Below are 20606 nucleotides of genomic sequence, written 5' to 3'. Positions count from 1 at the left end.
GAAGGTTATAACAGCACTCAGTGTTACCAAGCTGTCACTCGGAACTTTGGCTGCATAAATCAATTTGAAGTGCATACTTGCATAAGGCAAGACACTAACATAGTGTTTGCCATCCCAAAATTTTGGCAGAGTTGCAGGATCTCATAAGTGTCTTGGGCAATTGCACATATGTGGCTAATCGTGCACTGATTAACAATTCTCATTATTTTGTTAATTGGAACTCCCTGAATGTTCAACTATTACGTAACTCCAGGTACCAGTTCCATCATGTGAGTGCAGTGTCTGCTGGCAGCTGCCCTGATGCATTTGACCTTCAAAAGCGTCCCTGCCCTATTTTACAATGAACTTAAGAAAGAACCTGCATTTATATAGTACCTCAGGATGTCCCAAATTGCTTCACAGCCAATGAATTACATTTGAAATGTAATCACTGTTTTATTGTAGGGAAGTTCAGCAGCCAATGTGTGCACAGCAAGGTTGCACAAACAGCAACAGGATAAAAGATGCAAGACTGCTACCATTGAGCCAAGGCTGACATCAATAATGGTCAAGTTTCAGAATGGCTCTTTGGAGACAGTTTGCCCCTCAAATCCTGGTTGGAGGCTTCCTTCGGACGAATGCCTGCAACCCGAAATTTTTCTACGAATGTACCTGGTGGCCCTGGAGCTGCCTTTGATTCCGGTTGGAGGCCTTCTTTTCCCACGTATCGCTTCCAGGTCTTCGAGATACAGACAGAGAAGCTGAGTCATGTAATTTACCAAAATTCCCTGGATTCTGGGGAGGTCCCAGCAGATTGGAAAACTGCAAATGTAACGTCCCTATTTATAAAAGGAGGCAAAAAAAAAGCAGGAAACTATAGACCAATTAGCCTAACATCTGTGGTTGGGAAAATGTTGGAGTCCATTATTAAAGAAACAGTAGCAGGATATTTGGATAAGCAAAATTCGGTCAGGCAGAGTCAGCATGGATTTATGAAGGGGAAGTCATGTTTGACAAATTTGCTGGAGGTCTTTGAGGATGTAACGAAGAGGGTGGATAAAGGGGAACTAGTGGATGTGATGTATTTGGATTTCCAGAAGGCATTTGACAAGGGGCCACATAAAAGGTTACTGCACAAGATAAAAGTTCACGAGGTTGGGGGTAATACGGGGCATGGATAGAGGATTGGCTAATTAATAGAAAACAGAGAGTTGGGATAAATTCTCTGGTTGGCAACCAGTAACTCGTGGGGTGCTGCAAAGATCAGTTCTGGGACCCCAACTATTTACAATCTATATTAACGACTTGGAAGAAGGGACCGAGTGTAACATAGCCAAGTTTGCTGACGATACAAAGATGGGAGGAAAAGCAATGTGTGACACAAAAAATCAGCAAAAGGACATAGACAGGGTAAGTGAGTGGGCAAAAAATTGTCAGATGGAGTATAATGTTGGAAAGTGTAAGGTCATGCACTTTGGCAGAAAAAAATCAAGTTATTATTTAAATAGAAAAAGATTGCAAAGTGCCGCAGTACAGCAGGACCTGGGGGTACTTGTGCATGAAACACAAAAGGATAGTGTTATGTATGTAAACCTGTAACTACCATGTCTAACCACCAGAGGGCTTATCCACCGGAGTCCCAAGGGATCCCACAATCCCTTGGGAGCACCTGTATATAAGGAGGCTTCCCAGGCTGGAGAGTCACTCTGAGATCTGTAATAAAGGACTACGGTCACACCTTACTTTGAACTTGCAGTATCTAGCCTTACTCTTTATTCAAGACATAACAGATAGTATGCAGGTACAGCATGGTATCTTGGCCTTTATTTCAAAGGGGATGGAGTTTAAAAGCAGGGAAGTCTTGCTACTGCTATACAAGGTATTGGTGAGGCCACACTTGGAATACTGCGTGCAGTTTTGGTTTCCATATTTACGAAAGGATATACTTGCTTTGGAGGCAGTTCAGAGAAGGTTCACTAGGTTGATTCCGGGTGACAGGTGATGACAGGTTGAGTAGGTTGGGCCTCTACTCATTGGAATTCAAAAGAATGAGAGGTGATCTTATCGAAACGTGTAAGATTATGAGGGGGCTTGACAAGGTGGTGCAGAGAGGATGTTTCCACTGATGGGTGAGACTAGAACTAGGGGGCATGGTCTTAGAATAAGGGGCTGCCCATTTAAAACAGAGATGAGGAGGAATTTCTTCTCTCAGAGGATTGTAAATCTGTGGAATTTGCTGCCTCGGAGAGCTGTGGAAGCTGGGACATTGAATAAATTTAAGACAGAAATAGACAGTTTCTTGAGTGATAAGGGAATAAGGGATTATGGGGAGCAGGCGGGGAAGTGGAGCTGAGTCCATGATCAGATCAGCCATGATCTTATTGAATGGCGGAGCAGGCTTGAAGGGCCGTACGGCCTACTCCTGTTTCTATTTCTTATGTTCTTATGTGGGGCCTGGACAACCAATCACGGTGCAGTATTCTCATTGATAGTAATGGGAACTCCGTTTTTACGAGTTCCCATTACTATCAATGAGAATAACCCCCTAAAACACCCAAACACAACATAATTTAAAAAAAACTCACATATTTAAAATTAATTGAAATGAAAGTTAATTAAATGTTTTAGAAAAAAAAATATTTTGAAGATTTTTTTTTAATGTGTTTTAATAGGGTTTAAAATAAACCTACCTTAATGGACAGGGTTTTTACTATAAAAATGTGTATTTAAATTTAATTTTTATATGTTTGAAAACTCTTACGCTGCTAAAAGTAGGCTATGCGCCTGCTTTTACCAGGCATAAGCGTTTGAAGGACATTCGCTGGGCAAGAGATGGACAAATAGCCCAATCTCGCCCGCGCGGGTGTACTTCTCCTGAGGATGCAGAAGATCTGTCAAGAGATATCTTGACAGATCAGAAAAGCCGGTTTTCTCTGTACCTCCCATGGCTCATGACACCACTGCATAGGATCACCAATGTATCAGAAGAGAGATACAATGATTATCACATAAGATCAAGAATTTGAATAGAGTAATCAATAGGTACGTATAAATCTGCTAGCATTGTCTCAAGAATTGTGATAACCTTGTTGTGTCCTTGCTGTTCAGAAAGTACTAGATATTGATTTGTCAAAGGAGGAGGAGGGATAAGCAGATGAAAACGTTATGGAGGCAGAATCTTAGGCAGAAGAAGAGGAAACAACTGCAACAGCAACAAGAAAATTGCAAAAGAAGCATATTAAGGATACCTTTACTGAAGCTTTTGCTGCTGCTTGTCTAATCACATTTCCCTTCATAGAGAAGCACTATTTTGAGCCACCAGCATTGTCCTAAATTCACTCCACTGCTCCTTGTATGCAACAATGACTGGAAAAATCAAAGCCAACACAATACACTCACGACAAAAGAGAATCCTTGTTTAATGTCTTCAGAAAATCCTAAATTCACAATATTGTCCTGATGGAATGATTGAGCTGCAGAACAAGACACTGGACTCCATTTCTATCCCACTCATGTGCCACACATCTACTAATAGATTGCACAGTGCCACCAAATGTATCCGATGCTCTGCAAATATCCTTCTCATGGAGCCCTGAGATCGCCATCCACATGCTTTGCAGCTGAAGCCTGACATCCCTTTAAACTGTGATCAGCAACATCAGACTCGACCTCTACTATTTCATCTCTGGTGTCCCTGTGCTTTACCCAGTGATATTTCCTCTTTTAAACTCTTTTGGTGATCCCCAGTCACCCTATCTGGGCTGGTGATTACAAGTGAAAGTGATAGGGAAGGAAAGTTTCTGTGCCCGGTGGCAGATGTAGATGGACCTGATATCTCATCACCAATAATTTCCAGTGTTCTTTCTTTGTCTGCTGGTTCTGAAGATACGAAAGAGACAAATGTTATCAGAGGTCTGTGATGGAAGTGCGGTAAGCTGCTTCTCTGGTTTTGGCTCATCCACAGCTTTGTTCTTTACTGTTCCTGACATATGCATTTGGGGGCACGATCTGCCTTCCTCTGCCAAGTTTTCCAGGCCTACTTGGGTGAAACTGCCCCATTGCTGGGAAAATACATGTCCTTGTCCTGTGCATCTATGTTCGATGCTGTGAGCCCACTAATGTTGCATCAAGGACTTCAGAGTTCTGGCCCATTTATTTTTAGCCCATATTTGACAGACTGAGACAAAAAAATAAATGGATGAAAGTTTTTCATTAAGTGTTTTGCCGGATTTGATTGCCTTCTTCCCTTTGGTGATAGGTTTTCCACAGTGATCGATCAGGATTGATTGTTATCATAAGTCCTTGGTAGTTTCTTATTATGAAATCCGGAATCCTCGGGACCGAATCCGTTCTGGTTTTGGGGATTTTCAGGATTTCAGACAAGAAAATCAATAGTCTGAAATCTGGAATCCTCGACTGAATCCATGTCGGGTTTTGAGCGGCGAGGTCAGAAATACAGCAAATCCTGAAATCCAGCACGGATTCGGGTCGAGGATTGCGGATTTCAGACTTGATTTTCTTGTCTGAAATCCGGAATCCTCGACCTAATCCGTGCCAGATTTGGGTTTTGCCCCCAAAATGTCCAGTTTTCGGACAATAATTCCAGACGACCCATCAGCTATGTGCAAAATGTCCGGTTTTCGGACAATTCTGGTTTTCGGAGTTCCGGATTCAGAATGTTGTACCTGTAGTAGGTTTCTGCTGTTTTCGTCACTTTTGATTTATATCTTGCGCAACCCTGATTATAACTGATCAACCATTGGGGGCTGTGCCTTCAGCTGCCTGGGCCCTAAGCTCTGGAACTCCCTGCCTAAACCTCTCCGCCTCCCTACCTCTTTCCTCCTTTAAGACGTTCCTTAAAACGGTCATCTGTCGTAATTTCTTCTTATGTGGCTCGGTGTCAAATTTATTTGATTTTTCTTATAACACTCCTGTGAAGTGCCTTGGGATGTTTTAGTATGTTAAAGGCGCTATATAAATGCAAGTTCTTGTTATATATTACCAACTGAGTTCTGACTTGTTACTGTTGAAGAATATGAAATTTGAGCTAATTAAAAAGTGTGATGCCACAATGTGACAGGAAAATGTAATGCCCAAAGTGTGGTGCCCAAAGTGTGGTGCCCAAAGTGTGACACAAAAGTATGACATGCTGGACAGGAAACGTGAATTATCATTCTATTTTTAATATATTCATAGGAGTGGATCTCATCTGGTACTGCTCATGGTAAGTCACATTATATGTGGAGTTTTATAAAGACAGGAGAATTATAACATTAAATGCAACATGTATTATTCTATTGCTGAAGTTTACATGTCTACCTCTTTAAGTTGTAATTGTTCTGCATTCTTGAAATTAATACTTGGGTGGTTACAGATCAGACTGCCTTTCTTTCTCTATTTTTATGTGTTTAAGGCTGCAAAGTTTAATAGTTATTAAGTAAACGGAGGTTGATGTAACTCAGAGTTTAATTGTATGGCAATAGATTGTGGTGATTGGAATCTGCTTGTCAGTTTCAGCTGAGACATATACAACATTTGTATGTTGCTTTGTATCTGTAATAAAATATGACATTTTGCTTGAACAGACAGTCCATTTGTAATGTACAGGTATTATAATAGCAATTGCACCTTTAAGGTAATAACACATTCCAAAGCGCTGCATCAGAGCATTACCAAATAAAATTTGACACCAAGCAACATAAGGATATAATAGGAGTGTCTTAAAGGAGGAGAGAGGTTGAGAGGCAGAGAGATTTAGGGAGGGAATTCCAGAGCTTAGGGCCCAGGCAGCTGAATGTACGGCCGGCAATGGTGGAGCGGTTAAAATCGGGGTTCGACAAGAGGCCAGAATTGGAAGAGTGCAGAGATCTCGGAGGATTATAGAGCTGGTGGAGGTTACAGAGATAGGGAGGGATGAAGCCATGGAAGGATTTTAAAGCAAGGATGAGAATTTTAAAATCAAAGCATTGCCAGACCAAGAGCCAATGTAGGTCAGCGAGCACAGGGGTGATGGGTGAGCAGGACTTGGTGCGAGTTAGGATACAGGCAGCAGAGATTTGGATGATTTCAGGTTTATGGAGGGTGGAAGATGGGAGACCGGCGAGGAAAGCATTGGAATAGTCAAGTCTATAGGTAACAAAGGCATGGATGAAGGTTTCAGTAAGTAACTCTACAGTGCTGCTGCTCACTAAGTCAGAGAGTGTGCTGTTTTCTAAGGTTTGGGAAACGATACCAAGTGTAGGTATATGTCTCTTTAACGCTGCAATGTATAATTGTTAATTAAACACTGAGTTCATGTAGCTGTCAATTAAGAGGCTGCTGCTGTTAAGTAAATATTTGGTGAGTTCACAGAAATATTAATTTAGATAATAAAAACTGGGACTGAAAACCCAGCAGAACGTTGATCACAGCATAAATGACGAGATCTCAGACTCTATCCACGCCATGGTTTGCAGAAACAGGAGGAAGTCATCCAATTGATGTCTGCCTACCCATTCTGATAGCATTGCAAGTTTCTCACCTCAGCTGTACATGCCCCACTCCCTTCACCCCACCATTGGTGGCTGTTCTGTCAGCCGTCTAGGCACTCAGCTCTGGAATTCCCTCCTTAAACCTTTCGACAGTGGACAGGGAGAAATTCTCTCCGTCTCTCTCTCCTCTGTTAAGAACCTCCTTGAAACTCACCTCTTTGACCAAGCTTTTAGGACCATCCGTTCGAATATCTCCTTCTTTTGTTGGCTGTCAAAGTTTGTCTTATCCCGCTTCCATGATGCACCTTGGGATATTTCTCTATGGTAAAGGCACGTTGTTGTTATTGTTACCATAAATGAAGTTTATCGTAAACAAAACTCGTATCAAATATTTGCTGTTATTGGAAGTCGATGTATGTAGATGCAGTAGTGCTGAGTCAGAGGATTCTTCCCCAAGACTATATTTCAAGGTCAGTCAAGATGCTATGTGGAAATCTCACAAAGTAAAAGCAATTAATTTAATATTGAGTTATGCACACTCGGTCTTCTCAGCTCTCCATAATGCTCTGTCAGTGTCCAAGTACTGCAAAACTGCTACTGATTGGGTTGATTACTGCTCATTTGCTTCAGTCTGTGCTCATATTGGCTTTAGTCCCTACAGCATTATTTTAAAAGATCAATATTTTGAACTTCTGCACCCTGACATCTGGCCTTCTGCCTTGACTTGGCTGGAATTACATTATTAATCCACTGAGTGCAAGGATGATCACGTCCTGCGCTCCCCATCCCTACCCCCCATAAACTAGAGTTTAAAGTTTACTTTGAAATAAATTACTTCTGTCAGCTGTGGGCTACCTTTCCTCACACTCTTGACCAACCTTCAGGTTTGCCATGGGATTGATCATCCACTATACCCACCTTGCCAGACTTTCCATTTAGTGGACTGTAACAAAATGAAAGGTGGCTTTTGAGTTTTTAAAAATCAGAAACAACCACTTGCTTTACGAACCCTGAAATTTTTAGTCCCGGGCAGCGTGGTTTGCCAGGCTGCTGGCAGCAGTAGGGCCAAAATTTGGGGAAGATCTGTTAGGGTTCTGCCTCCTTTCGGCCCCATTCGAAATCAGAGGCACTTTCAGGAGTGGGTGTAATATAATGCAATGTAAATGAGGGAAATATAGCATGCAACATATTTCGTCCTTTACGCGCAAAGTGGAGTGGGGGGGTGGGGGGGGGTTGCGGTCGCAGGGGTTGGGAGGGACTTTTGAAAGCCAGTTGGATATTGTCACATCCACTATGATCAGAAAGCACACTGTCTACTGTCTTGAAGTGCACATACTTGCTGGATTAGTAACTGGCCTGGACCACAGCGGCAAATGACAAGGAATTGAAAAACACTTGTTGATAGCTGTCTTACCAACAGGCCAATTTTCAGTCTTGATGCTCAGTAATTTGGAGTTATAATTTGCTGTTATAACTGGCTAAAAAATGTGAACATTTTTCATTTGCTTCTTCAGCCTAGAAAATGCCATAAAAAGCAAACGAAACTGTTTAAAAATGTTCGATCGCCCTCCTGCTGTGAGCCCACTAATGTTGCATTAAGGTACTGCAGCAAATTTCCTTCTCCATCCCACCACCCTCCCTCCACCCTCGCCCCCACCCTCACCTCAGGTGGGCACTCCAGTTGTGTGAGAAGTGGCCCAGATGCCTGCCCAAAATATTTTGATGGCACTGATCCCAGGATTTCAGATGGGGCAGGGACATCGACAGTGGGCAGGGAGAAATTCTGTTCTGTCCCAAATCTGCCCACCCTCTCCCAGACCACCCAGGATTTTTAAAGTCATGATTTTTGAAACAAATGGTAGATAGGAGACTGTGTTAACAAAATTAAAACAAGGTGTTTTATTTTACAAAAGAGGTGGGATAATATGGCTGTCTTTGCTTAAAACAAATGAAAGTGGCTTTGTTTTGAAAAAAATAAAGGGTATTATTTATTTGTTATGCTTAGGGTTTGCTTAGGGTAAAGGGATAGTGCAAATTGTGTGACCGGATTTAGGTAAACTTTTGAATTGTTAAGCAATATGGAAATTCAAAGGGCAAGGTAACAGCAATGGGGCGTGTCTTAACATCTCTTGATATTTGTACTGTGGGGTTTGGCAATACTGTAGACTGACTGTTGCTGCACCTTTGTATATGACTGAAACGATTTGAATCAGGGATCTTTCTGCCTTATTTGTCAAAACACGTCGATTGTATTTTATGAGGTACGGATCCGAGCAAATCATTAGCTGCAATAAAGTGACGGTTAAAGTTTGACAAAGTCTATTTGGTATCAGTTCTCACATTGTTATTTTCAGTCTCTGAACCGAAGGAAGTAAAGCAAAAGCCAACAATCTGATTGACAGGTAACTGAAAATTTATTTTACATATTGCAGCTGCTGTTTGTGTGTGGTATGAAAATTTAAGATTGGCGCTAAGGAAGTGTTAGAACTTGCAGGGCTGCTTCTAAAACACAGTCTTGTACCAGGTGAAGAGACTGGTTTCCAAAGGGCGTCGTTCTTGGTTAATGTTATGCAATTGACAGATGGTGTCAAGCTTCTATTGCAACTTACAGTATAAAAAATAATTTGTTTCTGTTCTCGACCTAAACAGTATATTTTAAAATAATTTTATCTCACAGTGTGAAAGCACATGCTGCAAAAAGTAACCATTTCACTCATTTGTTTTGGTAATATCTTCAGTTATCAATGTAAGAAGAAAATGAGTTCCATACAGTCTTGTGATCGATGTGTGCTTTTCTTCAGTTTCTGATAGAGGTTTTATTAATCTGACTGCAGACTGAGGTGCTGGTCTGAAAAAGGAATTGTTAAACAGCTCTTGTACAATGTAAAAATGGTGACTGACTGAGGTTGTTAGTGAGACCCACCCGATTAATGCAACCTGTTACAATCAGGTCTGACAGGTTTATAGCAGCTTGCTGTGCTTCTGCATGCACTCTTGACATTATAACCATTAATTTATAAATGATGACGGTTACTATCCACAAGTTACTCTGTTAAAGTAGGCAGCACTCTTTATAATCTCAGTATATTGTTTTACTACATATTTAGAATGGTTTCTGTGATTTTTTTGATGTTTTAAAAGCATATTAGCCTGGAAATGATCCTGTATGGTACTATAATGCAAAAATAAACAGGTTAATGCCTCCAATAAAATGGCAGAAGAAGAATTTGTACAAACATTGAACAAAAAGATACTCAGTGTTTGTACAAAATCACACAGTGTAATTTCCGTGCTAGAGATTAATTTAAATGGTTTCATTTTTTTATAGTTTCTGTCAGCGTCTGTTATTGCTTTTCAAAATGGTTCATACTTTAAGCATTAAATAAACTCTTTTTTGTTTGAAGATTGATTTCTTTAGAAATTTTGTATTAAACTTAGTCAATTTCGTATAAAAGTATGATAGATTTGCAGAATAGAGACTAAGGGGTGGTTTAAAATTTAGCAACAAGACAGGCCTCTGATATAGAGGCTGTGCAGGTGGAGGTGACACAATCACTTGGTTTATTTAGTAATATAGATTGAGTTAAGTGTTGCCATTCTCTACATAGCGAATTCTTGATTTTGGTATATTGTCGGGAAAAGGGAAGAAAAATTAGATTGCGGGTAAGATTTCTGTTTGAAAGAAAACTGTAGAATGGATATCCTTCTTCATAATAAAAGCAGGCTTCCTCTCATTTCTGGTTTAAATATGGAACTTCAATCCCACCCCTCCCCATCCCTAAGGAAATCAACACGAGGCTGTCATCACACACCTCTTAGTGATTAAGAAGCTTTGGAGTAATGACTCTAAACTGCCATTGTTATTTGGGAAATGTTGTGTGGCAGAAGTCTAAAGGAAAGGAAAAAATAAATTTTAAAAAATTAAAAAAGAAAATATAAAAAATATATATAAACAGGTTATACAGTATTTCCCAGAGTCTGCTCTTGGCAAAATATATACTCAGTATGTTATGCATTGAGTCAGATGGTGAAGTTTCATTCAAGTCCTACATCGCTATCAGTTCCATAAACCCCTTTGTCTATATCTCATTGCAGCCTTGTTTACACACACTCACTTGATTTAAGACTGAAGGCTTTGAGCAATTTGTTTATCCTCCTTTCTCCAGTACAGTAGACACAGGCACCTGTTTGTCATTGAATCAGACGTCATATTGAAACAGCCAAGAAACCATTTTGTGAAATAACCCAACAGTTGATTCTGTTGCTGTGTAGCACTGCTGCCGTTGCTGCAGCCAGCTGTGGGAGGGTGTCTTCCATGGTGTTGAAAAATCCATGCCATGAAAGTGAATTGCAACGCTGTGCTTTCCTTGGGTGTGATGAAATAGCTGGGAGTTACAGGGCAGATTCTTTAACATGCAAAAGTGAAGGTCAAGCTGTTTACAAATAGTGGTAGAATCTCGAGATAGGGTTACAGTCTCGATATCAATGATAAGTATAGTATTTTTGTGTTTTAACTGACCTTACTGTTTGTGATGCTGAACTAAACATAGTAGATGAAACATAAATGAAAGGGTAGAGTGCAAAGTGATGGGAGACTTGAAGGTACATTGGCCTATAAATTTGACTGCACAGCGCTCGTTTTCGGGTGCTAACTTGCCTACTAAGCCCCCAATGTGGTGGGCAGGAAATGTGCATACATTTCCGTCTGAAAGTGCGCTACCTGCCATATTGGGTAAGGACAAAAAAATAGGCATCCTTTACCCACAGCTGAAGCAGGAGTTGGGCCTTTTGCATAAGCAAATAAGGGAAATAATGCCTGCTTGAGGCCTCCTCTCCAAGGTTGGTTTACTCTGAAGCAGCCAGCGCCATGTTGGCTACACTTAGGGAACCAGTCATAGGGATCGCCTACCAACCGAGAAAGTAACTAACTTAGCTGAATGTGGAGCTTATCCCGATCACAGATCCTCAACAACTTCCGCAAACCTCCAGATTGGGACCCGCGATTCTCAGACCCCCGTCCCCAGCCCAACCTGATCCTGGACCTGCCCCCCAGCCCGAACCAATCCCAAACCCGATCCCAGTCCCAACCCTAGGACTTGAGGTCCACTCGCAGCAGCCGAATATTGCCCAACTCTTCGCTGGCAGGCTACAATGCTACATTAACACTATTATAATTAGGCCTGAGGCCCAACTATCTGGAGAACCTTGATGCACCATGTAGGTGCAGGGAATGTTCCCTGTGCCCCATGTGTGCCCAAATTTCTGAGCCTTTGACTGTCCACCTCCTGCTTATGTCTCTCCTGCTGATACCTCACCTGCATCACTGACTCATTGGTTCCATATCCCCGGTCTATTGAATTCAAATGCTTGTTCCTACTTACAAACCTCTCTATGACATTATTCTACTCTACTTCTACAATTTTTTCAGCTCTATGTCCCAGCTCACACCCCCGTCTCTACTTTCATGGCAGAACCAATACAACCTCACACTCTGCAACTCTTCTTAAACTCCATGCCTTGCTCTATCTTTGTCCATATTTAAAAGTCTTGGTGTATCTCTACCCTCTCCTCCTGGAACTCCGGTCTTCCCCCTCAAGTTCCTGCACTTCCTGCTTGTTCACCTCTTCACTTGTAACATGCTCTGATGAATTTGTCTACATGAGGAGTGATATGTAAGTTGTTTATAGCATAATATGATTTGTACCTAACTAATGATAGGATAGATATTCATCTTTGGCGTCTGGCTGGTAATCTGGCAGGGTGATTGCATACCTTTTATAGAACTTGCTTGATTTCCTTCCATTCATTTCAATGGAATGAAAATCAGGCTAATTCCACAAAGGGCCTGTGACCCATCCCGCCAAATGAAAACGCAAACCTTCTGCAATATTTTTTTTGACCAGCAGATAACTGGGAATTACATTGTGCACTACATATTATAAATGATTTTACATTTTATGCAGTTTTGATTTGTTATAATGTGTAGAAAGTGCTTTAAAATCTCCTGATGGGAGGTGGAAGATTCTTTTACCATGCTGTCCTTTTTGCAATGAAAAATCTTATTATTCATTTGTGTCCATGTTACAGATACTGAGATATCATGAGGACAAACAGTCACCAGCACCGTGACAAACTGCTTTTACTTTTAGTTGCACTGGTAAGTTTTCATTTTGCATCAGTTTTTATTTTGCAATTTATGTCATTAATTAACATTTTAATGACCACTTGATGTGAATGAATTATACATTTGATGTAACAGAATTTTTTTGTTGAATGGCATTGTAGCTGAGCTCTAGTTTTTCTAAGATTCTTGTGTTTTTTGTTAGCAAAGTGAGGTGGGCGATCCCCTGGTTCGAACATGGTAGTAAACGTTTCTGCACAAATATTTACTTAATTACCTTTTGCCACACCTTCAATGCTGAGAGCCAGGAATGGATTGCTTAACTGGAATTTGAATTAAGAGACAGAGTTCTTTGTTCAGTTGCAGGAAGGCGGCAATTGAGAAGTAATTTGCCTGAGGAAACAATTCAAACTTCAGCAGCGCTACAACTGGCTATAGGGTTATCTCATTGGACCACCAGCTAAAATTTGACTCAATTCTTCTATTAAGTCTGCTAATGTCACTTTTAATTGTACTTAACCCAGCATTTTATTCATCCTTGAATTTATTGGTAGTTGGAGAATTTATTATAATATTTGCTGAAAGTTTCAATAAAGTTGAAAAGAGCTGACAGCTCTGAAAAACTGCCCGAAATAGACCCATGACATGCATAAACAAGTTGTTACAAGTAGCTCTTTCAAACATTAATGCCAATAACACAATTATGTAGAGATGTTACAGTAGGTCAATGAATGGCACAGGAGGACAAAGTTAAGCATTAAAAGTTTTTAATACAGTCAGACGACCCTTAATTCCAGAACAGACAAAGACTTTTTAAAAATTTATGAGACAAGCTTATGCAATCTAAACAATATTGTAGGAGGTTAGCGATATTAACTGCCAGGAGATTGCCGACGGGCAGCCGATGGTTTTGGTTAGATTCTCTCCTATACAGCAGAATAGAGCCATGGCGATTTTAACTGCTGAGCCTCATTAACATGTCACCGGACAACTTTCTCATTAGTCTTTCTTTGTGTCAAACAGTACGACCAGTGAGTCCTCCTCTCAACACTGTCCTATGTTTTGTCCCTAGCCCTAGTCTCTTCCTTGGTTGCCTGTTTAGTGTGCTCCAATCACTGCACCCTGCAGGTAAACTTGAAATAAATAGAAAGAAAGGATTGCATTTATGTAGCGCCTTTCACGACCTCAGGACATCCCAAAATGCTTTACAGCCAATGAAGTACTTTTGAAGTGTAGTCACTATTTTAATATAGAAAATTGTGTACATTTCTTTTGCACATTATAGCTTTATTCATATTATTCATTACATTTTTAATTTCTAAAATAATTGCCTGAAGTTGTACATTGACTGCACACTCTCACACCTCAACTACTTGCTCTAAATGTGAGGTAAAACTTCTGCTTTGGGCACAATCGGTGATCCAGGCATAAATTGCCCCCAAAATTGCGCTAGTTTTGAGAAGTGATTTTTTTCCCTTGAGTTTCCAGTCAGACTCAGTTGTATAGCTCCAAATGCAAAATCTGCCATGAACAGTGCATAGAATCAAATGAATCATAGAAATTTACAGCACGGATTTCGGCCGTTTCGGCCCATTGTGTCCGCAATGCTCGACGAAGAGCTATTCTACTTTCCAATTCTAGATCTGTAACTTTGTAGGTTACGGCACTTCAAGTGCACATCCAAGTACTTTTTAAAATGTGGTGAGGCTTCTGCCTCTACCACGCTTTCAGGCAGTGAGTTCCATACCCTCCGGATGAAATTTTTTCCCTCAAATCCCCTCTCAGTCTCCTACCAATTACTTTAAATCTATGCCCCCTGGTTGTTGACCTGTCTGCTAAGAGAAATAGGTCCTTCCTATTCACTCTATCCAGGCGCGTCATAATTTTATACACCTCAATATGGCCTCCCCTCAGCCTCCTCTGTTCCAAAGAAATCAAACCCAGCCTATTTAAATTTTCTCATAGCTAAAATTCTCCAGTCCAGGCAACATCCTCGTAAATCTCAACAACAGCAACAATTTGTATTTATACGGTGCCTTTAACATAGTAAAATGTCCCAAGGTGCTTCACAGGAGTGTTTTAAGACAAAACAAATACATTTGACATTGAGCCACATAAGAAGAAATTACGGCAGTTGACAAAAAGTTTGGTCAAAGAGGTCATTCTTAAGGAGCATCTTAAAGGAAGAATGAGAAGTAAAGAGGCGGAGAGATTTAGGGAGGGAGTTCCAGAGCGTGGGACCCAGGCAGCTGAAGGCACGGCCATCAATGGTTGAGCAATTATAATCAGAGATGCTCAAGAGGGCAGAATTTGAGGAGCGCAGACATTTCGGGGGTTGTGAGGCTGAAGGAGGTTACAGAGAGAGGAAGGGGTGAGGCCATGGAGGGATTTGTAAACAAGGATGAGAATTTTGAAATCGAGGCATTGCTTAACCGGGAGCCAATGTAGATCGCCGAGCACAGGGGTAATGGGTGAGCGGGACTTTGTGCGAGTTCGGACACAGACTGCTGAGTTTTTGATGACCTCAAGTTTACATAGGGTAGAATGTGGGAGGCCAGCATTGGAGTAGTCAAGCTCTACACTTCTCAGTGTCCTACTATTTAATGTGTATTCCCTTGCCTTTTATCCCTCCCCAAATGCATTACCTCACACTTCTCTGGATTGTATTCCATTTGCCCACCTGACCAGTTCATTGATATCTTCCTGCAGTCTACAGCTTTCTTCTTCATCAGCCACCACACAGCCAATTTTAGTATCATCTGCAAACTTCTTAATCATACCCCCTACATTCAAGTCTAGATCATTGATATATACCACAAAAAGCAAGAGACCTAATACTGAGCCCTGCAGGACCCCACTCGAAACAGTCCACCAGTCACAAAAACACCCATCAGCCATTACCCTTTGCTTCCTGCCTCTGAGCCAATTTTGGATCCAACTTGTCACTTTGCCTTGGATACCATGGGCTTTTACTTTCTTGACCAGTCTGTCATGTGGGACCTTATCAAAAGCCTTGCTAAATTCCATATAGACTACATTATATGCACTACCCTCTTCGGCCCTCTTTGTTACCTCCTCAAAAAATTCAATCAAGTTAGTCAGACACGACCTTCCCTTTACAAATCCATGCTGACTGTCCTTGATTAATCCGTGTCTTTCTAAATAAAGATTTATCCTGTCCCTCAGAATTGTTTCCATTCATTTTTCCACCGAGGTTAGGCTGACTGGCCTGAAATTACGCAGTCTATCCCTTTCTCCCTTTTTAAACAAAGGTACAATGTTAGCAGTTGCAATTGACCAGTGTTTTAAAACGTAACTTATTTTTAAAAAGGTTGCTTTAAAAAACACGGAAACTCTACTCCACACTGTTGACCATAATGGATCAACCTCCAAAAAGATGGAAGACTAAACCAGTCTTACCCTCACAAAGGAAACAAATCAAGATTTTGTAAAAAAAAACTGTATTTGCAATTAAATAAAGATAAACCACTGTTTTTTTTGTTTTTGTGCAAGAACTGACAGAATTGCAGAATGCAATCCCTGACTCACAAGTAAAAGTCCCAGAATTTTGTAATAAAAATAATATTTGACTTATTTAGAAATGATAAACCAGTGGCCTTGGTCATAGGGAATAGCAGCCACTTTACATGCCTTATGCAAAGCCACTGATTTATATCTTTAATTTAAAACAAATGGAACCCTTGGATGAGATCCCCAAATTAATGCTTAGAATCCAAATAATAAGAATGGAATTTGACTTATTCAGTCGTCATAAATAAAGGGTGTGGTAAAAATAAACCACTCTCGAGTCTACTGAGTCCAGCAAGTAAAGAGTTTATTCAAGCACATGAAAGGGACTGATTCTCAGTTGCCTGAGATACCACACTCAACAAAACAGAGCTTTCAGCATATTTTTATAACACATAAGGTACTGTAATTTGGGTTGTTTTGCGACAGTCATAAATCAGTATACACTATTTCAACACTTATCACATGAGGTTCACAACCCAGTTAATCAATGGGGGTTATTAAAGTCCAGCAGGTGTGTCCTGTTATCTTAACTCCTACTAACCTGGACCTCCCGTTCCCATGGTACCCTGTCTGGCCTTCAGTTTCCTTATCTTCTTGTTCTGAACATTTGAGTAACTTTCCTAAGCTTCTAAATAACACTTTATTTTCCCAAGCTTCTAAATAAGTGAGCTGTCTATAAAGATACCTGTGGTCAAGTATCCCAGCATGCCTCGGTGAAGAACCATTACTATCTACAGCGTCTATTTCAAAGATAAACTTTACTAACAATTCAAGCATTGCTATGATAAAGTAAGCCTAGCTATTATAATGTTAGCCTAGCCCCACTTGTACCACTTCAAATGGCTATACTGATACAATTTTAATTACTTCTTGAGATGTGGGCATCATTTATTGCCCATCCTACATTCCTCTCTTCTTTGTAGCGGTTTGTTATAGAAACATAGAAACATAGAAACATAGAAAATAGGTGCAGGAGTAGGCCATTCAGCCCTTCTAGCCTGCACCGCCATTCAATGAGTTCATGGCTGAACATTCAACTTCAGTACCCCATTCCTGCTTTCTCGCCATACCCCTTGATCCCCCTAGTAGTAAGGACCTCATCGAACTCCTTTTTGAATATATTTAGTGAATTGGCCTCAACAACTTTCTGTGGTAGAGAATTCCACAGGTTCACCACTCTCTGGGTGAAGAAGTTCCTCCGCATCTCGGTCCTAAATGGCTTACCCCTTATCCTTAGACTGTGACCTCTGGTTCTGGACTTCCCCAACATTGGGAACATTCTTCCTGCATCTAACCTGTCTAACCCCGTCAGAATTTTAAATGTTTTTATGAGGTCCCCTCTCATTCTTCTGAACTCCAGTGAATACAAGCCCAGTTGATCCAGTCTTTCTTGATAGGTCAGTCCCACCATCCCGGGAATCAGTCTGGTGAACCTTCGCTGCACTCCCTCAATAGCAAGAATGTCCTTCCTCAGGTTAGGAGACCAAAACTGTACACAATACTCCAGGTGTGGCCTCACCTGTACAATTGTAGCAACACCTCCCTGCCCCACCCTGGATTGGCTAGCTAGGCCACTTCAGTGGGAAGTTAAGAGTCAACCAGGTTGATGCAGGACAGGAGTCACATAAAGATCAGACCAGGTAACAACATTAGTGAACCAGCTGTGTTTTTATGACAATCTCACAGCTTCATGGTCATTTTACTGAAACCATTTTTTATTTCCAGATTTCTTTTTAAGACTCAAATTAACATAGTGGGATTTGAACTCATATTTTCTGGAATTTTCAGTCCAAATTGCTGGATTACTAGTCCAATAACATAACCACTGCATTACCATACCATGTGTAATAATTCATATTAGATAGAAGCATTGCACTGATGTTGAGTCGCCACTCTGAACTTCAGTCCCTCCAAGTCATCATCATCATTATTGGCGGTCCCTCGAACGAGGATGGCTTGCTTTCATGAGAGTTCACAGATGTTTCAATGAAGGTCCAGTCCTGAACGCCAATTGAAGGGGTGGAAAATGCCTGTGCGTGAATTTTTTTAATGTGGTGACAATTGCACACCAGCCACCACACGGGCTTGGCAGAGCTAGGCCTTTATCTAGTGGCAAGGGTAAACCAGGACGACTGGAGACATGCTCTGCTGCACGGACCTAGTGCACACACATATCGCAGTATGGGCTGGCCCATGCTGCCCCTGGATCCTCGGCTCTTCTGGGCCCCGTACCTTCATTTGTCGCACCTCTGGCGCGATCTCACACCGCTCCTCCACCACGATCTCTCGCCGCTCCTTCACCACAAAAACATACACCACTCCTCCGCCACGATCTCGCACCGCTCCTACACCACAATCTCTCGATGCTCATCCGCCAAGTACAGGGGCCACAGGGAAGAATATGCACATTAAAACTGTATGGTGAGTGATGAAGTACTCAGTGTTACACTGAGTCAGTCAAACAGGGAGAGAAGGATAAACCAAGTAACTATAGACCATTTAGTCTAACGTCATTTGTGAACAAACTCTTCAAGTCCATAATTTGTGAGCATCTCTAAATTTTCTGATGACACAAAGTTAAGAAGTTTGGAAAACAATGAGAAGGATTATAAAAGACTGGGATAATATAGACATGTTAGTGAAATTGACAGACAGGTGGCAGATGCAATTTAATGTGGATAAGAGTGAAGTAACACATTTTGAGAGGAAAAGCAAAGAATGGAAATACATATGCATTCAAAATATGAACAAAGAGGTTAGGAGAAAGAATGGTCATAAATAGAGTTACCTAGGAGTTCAAATATATAATTCCCTGAAAGTATGAGTGCAGGTAAATGAAGCCATAAAAAATACCAGAAATACTTTGGATTTTATAAAAAAGGACATATAGGGCGCAAGTTTCGGGCCACGCCTGGACGCCCATTTTTCGCGCCAGAAAGTGCGCCTAAATAAAACGTACCTATTCTCCGGCTCCCTGCAGGTCCTCTGCAGCTCGGCGCAGCGCAGCACGAGCTGTGGGGGTCCGGAGCCAGGTCCCTGCGCTGAAAATAGTGCCAGGACCTCTGCACATGCGTGGGCGCGCATGTGCAGTAGCTCCAGGCGCCCATAACTGTGGGAGGGGCCCGAAGCACGCAGCCCCTAGCCCTGGCCGAATGGCCTCACTGGGTCTGCGTGGATAAGGCTCCTCCCACCCGACCCGACCTGACCCCTGCTCTCCCCCCTCCCCCACCGGTGACCCGACCCCCGCTCTCCCCCCTCCCCCCCACCCCCGGCGACCTGACCCCTGCCCCCCCCGACCTCCATGACTCTCTCTTCCCCCCCGCCCCCACCCCGACCTCCGCGACCCTTTCCCCCACCCCACCGGACCTCCGCGACTCCCCCCCCCCCTCGGCGACTCTCCCCCCCCCACCCCGGACCTCCGCGACTCTCCCCCCCCCGGACCTCCGTGACTCACCCCCCACCCCCCGGACCTCCGCGACACCCCCCACCCCCACTTGACCTCCGCGACCCCCCCCCCCCCGAGACCCGACGCCACCTACCTGTAAATCCAGCCCGACGTCTTGGGCCTGGCCGTTCAGCCTTCTTCTCTCCATTCCCCCCCCACTCTCCTTCCCTCCCTCCCTCCTCTCTCCTTCCCTCCCTCCCTCCCTCCTCTCTCCTTCCCTCCCTCCCTCCTCTCTCCTTCCCTCTCTCCCTCCATCCTCTCTCCTTCCCTCCCTCCATCCTCTCTCCTTCCCTCCCTCCATCCTCTCTCCCTTCTCCTCACCCCCACCCCCTCCTTCCCCTCCCCTCCTCCTCCTCCTCCCCCCCTCCTCCTCCCCCACACTCCTCCTCCCCCACACTCCTCCTCCCCCACCTTACCCCCCTCTACTACCCCCACCCCCCACACCCCTCTACCCTACCCCCCTCTACCCCATCCCCCACCCCACCCCCCTCTACCCCACCCCCCACCCCACCTCCCTCTACCCCCACCCCCCAACCCACCCCCCTTCTTCCCCTCCCCTCGCTGTCAGAAACACAGACACTGACAGACAGAGAGTGAGAGACACACACACAGACAGACAGAAAAATAGAGACACTGACAGAGACACACTTGGGGGGCCATCCCAGCATGCTGTTGGAGGACTCCCGGTGCTGCAGTTGGTAAGTAGAAAATGTTTTATTTATTGATTTTTTAAATTTTTTATTAATTTTTTTTGATTGATTAATTGGTTGATTTATTGATGTATTTATCATTTATTATTGATGATGGCTCTTTATTTGTAAAACTGAAGTGTTTAATGTTTGTAAACTTCCCTTTAAACCCCCCCCCCCCATTCCCTACGCCTAATTTGTAACCTACGCCTAATTTTCTAAAGTGTAGACAAGGTTTTTTTGAACGTACAAAAATCTTCACTTACTCCATTCTAAGTTAGTTTGGAGTAAGTTTTCACTGCCTAAACTTTGAAAACAGGCGTAAGTGGCCGGACACGCCCCCTTTTGAAAAAAAATTCTGTTCCAAAGTG

General features: G+C 42.4%; 1 protein-coding gene across 1 annotated transcript in view; it reads left to right on the top strand.

Annotated features, from left to right (window-relative positions):
• The first annotated feature begins 8624 nt into the window (after positions 1-8624).
• The window catches only part of cdh17 (cadherin 17, LI cadherin (liver-intestine)), a 213119-nt gene continuing 201137 nt past the window's right edge, over positions 8625-20606 (top strand). The window contains exons 1-3 of the mRNA XM_070876328.1: positions 8625-8710; positions 8804-8851; positions 12537-12606. Coding sequence (XP_070732429.1) covers positions 12550-12606 — 57 coding nt within the window. The 5' untranslated portion in view covers positions 8625-8710; positions 8804-8851; positions 12537-12549. The remainder of the gene's footprint in view (positions 8711-8803; positions 8852-12536; positions 12607-20606) is intronic.

This window comes from Pristiophorus japonicus, chromosome 1 (genome assembly GCF_044704955.1).
Source record: "Pristiophorus japonicus isolate sPriJap1 chromosome 1, sPriJap1.hap1, whole genome shotgun sequence".
In the NCBI taxonomy this organism is placed as follows: domain Eukaryota; kingdom Metazoa; phylum Chordata; class Chondrichthyes; family Pristiophoridae; genus Pristiophorus; species Pristiophorus japonicus.
Note: the sequence above shows the minus strand (reverse complement) of the source record. Positions and strands in the feature narration are given on the sequence as shown.